Source organism: Cupressus sempervirens, chromosome 3 (genome assembly GCF_028749045.1).
Source record: "Cupressus sempervirens isolate cs-2001-9-10 chromosome 3, ASM2874904v1, whole genome shotgun sequence".
Lineage (NCBI taxonomy): Eukaryota > Viridiplantae > Streptophyta > Pinopsida > Cupressales > Cupressaceae > Cupressus > Cupressus sempervirens.
The window spans coordinates 266573544-266577801 of NC_143120.1; the positions used below are offsets into that span (position 1 = coordinate 266573544).

At 32.7% G+C, this 4258-nt stretch overlaps 2 protein-coding genes across 2 annotated transcripts; both read left to right on the forward strand.

Moving 5' to 3' along the window:
• The first annotated feature begins 628 nt into the window (after positions 1 to 628).
• On the forward strand, positions 629 to 1889 carry LOC149565927 (uncharacterized). The gene is made up of 4 exons (XM_089819404.1): positions 629 to 674; positions 806 to 913; positions 1414 to 1483; positions 1583 to 1889. The coding sequence occupies exons 2-4, from the start codon at positions 880 to 882 to the stop codon at positions 1887 to 1889; spliced, it is 411 nt and encodes a 136-aa protein (XP_089675530.1). The 5' UTR covers positions 629 to 674; positions 806 to 879.
• Positions 1890 to 1919: 30 nt separating this feature from the next.
• Positions 1920 to 3050, forward strand: LOC149565928 (uncharacterized). Its single transcript, XM_089819405.1, has 5 exons — positions 1920 to 2047; positions 2155 to 2295; positions 2429 to 2473; positions 2571 to 2675; positions 2785 to 3050. Exons 1-5 carry the CDS (start codon positions 1967 to 1969, stop codon positions 2794 to 2796), a joined length of 384 nt encoding a protein of 127 aa, XP_089675531.1. The 5' UTR covers positions 1920 to 1966; the 3' UTR covers positions 2797 to 3050.
• The last annotated feature ends 1208 nt before the right edge of the window (positions 3051 to 4258 follow it).

The following is a 4258-nucleotide window of genomic DNA, read 5'->3' on the forward strand; positions in this document are numbered from 1 at the left end:
CACTAAATTTTTAACTTAAGACAAATGATTTACATATACAATCTACTTTATTATTAATATTTTTTTTGGTAAGTCTATTACTTTAATTTTGCTACTGATTTCTAAGACTTACTAATTTTTTTCACAGGGCGATATGGATGCACCATGTTAGACACCTTCAGTAGAGGTAAACATTAATTATTATAAATTTTAATGTTAATATAGAAAAAAATGTCCTATTATTATGTTCTTTTCTTTATGGCTTTGGAGTTATTTTGATGAAAGTATACGAATATTTGATGTCACAACTGATAGGAAAAAGCTACAATGATCGCTGATCAAATGCAATTTGAAATACGAGCATCATATCTACATGATATTGGCCTTAATACTGACCCTGTATTCATCACCCAACAAATTACACAAAGATACACTGATGAGCTTGTTCAAATTATCATCAAGGGTGACAGAAGTGAGGAGAAAGAGGCACTGAGAATAGAATTGGACTGTAGAATCCAATCTTTGAAAGTAAGCAGTAATTCGACTAAAGCAGTAATAGAAGTTCAATAGATATTAATATTTTATAGTATCTTATGGATCATGATCTCTGATTTTATGTGTTCTTGTATAGACATATGTGCCAGTTGTGACATCACATGCTGAACATGGTCAGGGTTGTTTCACAGTACCTTCGTGTAAGTAACACTTTGTTTGTTTTGATCAACATTATAACACTTACCTTTTTTTTTGTCGACGTTTCTCGCTAGTATCCCATTTGATCTTTATCCATTGCAAATGTCTTTTCTAACAATATTCTATTCTTTAGCTCATGATGAAGTGCAGACTCCTCCTTCAGTTGGTGGTCCACTATTGTCTGCTGCATTGTCGGCAACAAGGACCATGCAAACATCATCGTCTATGCCCAGTAGAATTGGTAAAACCTTGTTTTGCTATATTTTGTAATGTGCTATATTTTGTAATGTCTTTCTACAAGTTTATCAACAATGAAGTAGCACATTAGTGGTTAAATGATGTCTACAGAAGCTTGCATACACACAAACACATGCATACGCACACCACGCATACATACATACATACATACATACATACATACATACATACATACATACATACATACATACATACATACATACATACATATATATATATAGCCACACATAGAGAGACATGGACATAGTCAGGGAGGTAGACCAACAGAGAGCAGTACTATTGAAGCTGATCCATTTCCTGAAGCAGTTCGTGTGATTAGTACTGGTTTGTATGAAGGGACATTGTTGCTGAATAAGAAAACTATGTTTCCATTAAGAGAATGAAAGCTTCCAGGTGCTTTAAAATTGATATTTTTTAAAGTGTAAATTTAGTTTACTTTTACATTACTCATTTTGGACTGATAAATCCTTTATGTTTTTGTAGGTAATAATGCTTTCTTTGAACATCTTTTTCATATGACATTGAGACTGTTTGGACCCACCATACGTAAAAGGTACGTCGTTTCATATCATTGCTACATAATTTTTATTTTCTTCTATTTATTGTAATATATTAAAGTTATTGATCTAACAATCTATTTGTTTTTAAAAAGGTGGAATTTACAAGCTGGGGAATTAAAAAATCAGCTGATTGCATCCATTGAGGAGAAATTTGGGAAAAATATTTTTGACACTGGCCTACTTCTGAAAAGAGCAGCAAAGCATATAAAGACTGCAAGGGATCAATATAGAAGGGGTCTTAAGGATAACCTAAAGTATGATCGTCCTCCTATGATTCCACCAATGGAGTGGAATGAAATAATAGAAGATGCAAAGGAGAAAAGGCTATGTGAAGATAGAGATAATAAAGCAGCACAGGGCAAAAAGAGGAATGTCATTATAGTATTAAGTACATTGTAATCATGCACTAATTATTGATATTTGTAAATATATAATCTAAGATGTTTGAAATTGTTCATAGATTGTAGGACACATCCATGGCCACAAAAACGAGAATAGAAAAGGTTGGCCAACACAAACTTGGCTCTGGTGGCTATATGAATCTGCAGTCTGGACTTGTAAGTAGAGAAATGAATTTTTTTAAAAAAAAAAATATAATGTTGCAAACAGTTTTGTTTAATGAAACCATACATGGAAAACTGACGTTATCAAGCAAAAACCACAGGGCACAGATTTCAATGCGGAGGTCACAGATGAAGATAGAAAAATTGCCTTGAAGGAAGGCTATAAAGTTGTGGTTGCATGCCTACGTGAAGAATCCGTAAGCCTTGCCCAAAAATCTAGTGCACCAAATGATATCTCACAGGTAAATTGGTCAGATGAAAAGTAAATGAAATTAAATAGTTGAGAAGATTCTTTTTTGGTATTAGTTTTAAACATAAATTGACTACATAACAATGTGCATAACATTTTGCTGCAACCTTCATATCCTACCACAGAACCTTCTCCTGACGAAGGCCATGATGTGCATTATAGTGGTGGAGGTATTAATTTGCTATTGGAAATTAATTATGCAATTATGAGTACAATTTAACATCTTCAATTGGAATTTGACGTGTATCCTTTTTTTGAATATTTCAGAGCATGTTGAACATCATGCTGAAGGACTGGACCATGTTCCAAGTGTTCAACATGTTGACGCAGTGGCAGATCAAAATGTTAATGTACATGATGTGGCATTGTCAGGTAAGAAAAATGCATTTTATGTTGTACTCGTACTTAATTACAAACTTGTAACAGTTAGAAAAAGAAAAAGAGTATGCCAATTTATCGTATTCACTTGTTCTTGCAACAGAGCCCCCTTTAGTGCAACAATCTCCTGCTCCTCTAAAGAGAAGGAGCCATCGTAATTTGACATTACACATGCCAGAAGAGGAGGAGAATGAAGCAGATATGGATGTCCCTATGAACACTTTTCTTGAGAGAGCTCAGAAAAACAAAAAAAAGAAATGATGTTTTAAAAATCTTCTTTGATAAACCTTGTTGGATAATGAAAGAACTTTGTTTTAAGTAATTATGTATGAATGATGCGTATTAATACATATTTTTATTTTATGTTAATGAATATTGTTATGTGTTAATGAAGTTTTGATTAGTATTGTGTATTAATGATTTTTATATCATATTAATGAATGTTATGTGATTGTATTGATTGAATGTTATAGTTCATAAATGGATGAATTAATGAATGAAGTATGTAATTAGATGATAATGGGTACTTTAGATTGATGTTAGGGGGAGGGGGGTGAGGCCAGATGAGCTTCCACCTTCACGTGGTTGGCCTTGTTAAGTAGAGACTATTATAGTATTCTTGAAACCAAGTGAAGCTCAAATTTGTTAAGTCTTCAAACACACATCCCAATTCTCTTTAACGAGACTGAAGTTTTTTCACTTGTAATAGTCTCATTGCAGTCATCTTTTGGTTCCTTGAACATATAGTTCTTGCTTAGTTTAAATCCCAATTATTAGATATTTGTCCACATTGGAGTTAGTTTGGCATAGAAACCTGCATATTTTATTATATATATTTAGTCAACTGAAAGCAATGTAGAAAGCATTCACATAGTTGATGTCTAACAAAAGAAGACAAGATGCATATACTATCTAGCATGGAAATCCTTGTAGGTGAATTGTGTGTGTATGTACACACACACACATATATGTATGTATGTATATAACTTCAAACAAATGTGTAGACTCAATTAGCAAGAGACACCAACCTCAAATCCTGCAATGCAGGAGGAACTGACCTTTGAAATGCAAAGTGTTTATAATGTAGGTAGATTTGCCTTAGATCTCCTTCGAGGTCTTCAAAAAATCTGCCTTGTACTTATGAATAATCCACCAAGATTTGAAATATTGTTTTTCAATAAATGCTCTAAACTTGGAATATACCTTCATAAAAATTCTTCCTTAGATCTGCTCATCATATTCAAAATAAGCCTTCACATGTCTGTTCACTTAGGTCTGATTTAGGTCTTCCACAAATTTGGCTTATAATTATGCTCTTGAATCTCTTAAAATCTTCTTTATATTCAAATGATATTTAATGAATTGATTGATACAAATTTCCTCATACTTGAATCCAAATATCATTGTCATTGTCAAACATAACACAGACATAAAATCATTTTGGTTATTCGCTTGTTATACAAGTTAGTCTTATCTTTTTGGTTTTCACAAGTCATGCACTTATGCATCTTTGGGATATCCACAAGCTATTAGAGATGTTTGGATGGTTCATGTCTTTATTTTTTTTGTGTTGTTTG

What these genes read in the sequence shown, in the direction of transcription:
- LOC149565927 (XM_089819404.1), top strand. Translation starts at nt 880, where the DNA reads ATGCAAACATCATCGTCTATGCCCAGTAGAATTG. An exon ending in GTCTATGCCCAGTAGAATTG is followed by an intron (nt 914 to 1,413) that starts GTAAAACCTTGT and finishes ATGTTTTTGTAG; the next exon opens with GTAATAATGCTTTCTTTGAA. An exon ending in GGACCCACCATACGTAAAAG is followed by an intron (nt 1,484 to 1,582) that starts GTACGTCGTTTC and finishes GTTTTTAAAAAG; the next exon opens with GTGGAATTTACAAGCTGGGG.
- LOC149565928 (XM_089819405.1), top strand. Translation starts at nt 1,967, where the DNA reads ATGGCCACAAAAACGAGAATAGAAAAGGTTGGCCAACACAAACTTGGC. An exon ending in TGAATCTGCAGTCTGGACTT is followed by an intron (nt 2,048 to 2,154) that starts GTAAGTAGAGAA and finishes CAAAAACCACAG; the next exon opens with GGCACAGATTTCAATGCGGA. An exon ending in CACCAAATGATATCTCACAG is followed by an intron (nt 2,296 to 2,428) that starts GTAAATTGGTCA and finishes ATCCTACCACAG; the next exon opens with AACCTTCTCCTGACGAAGGC.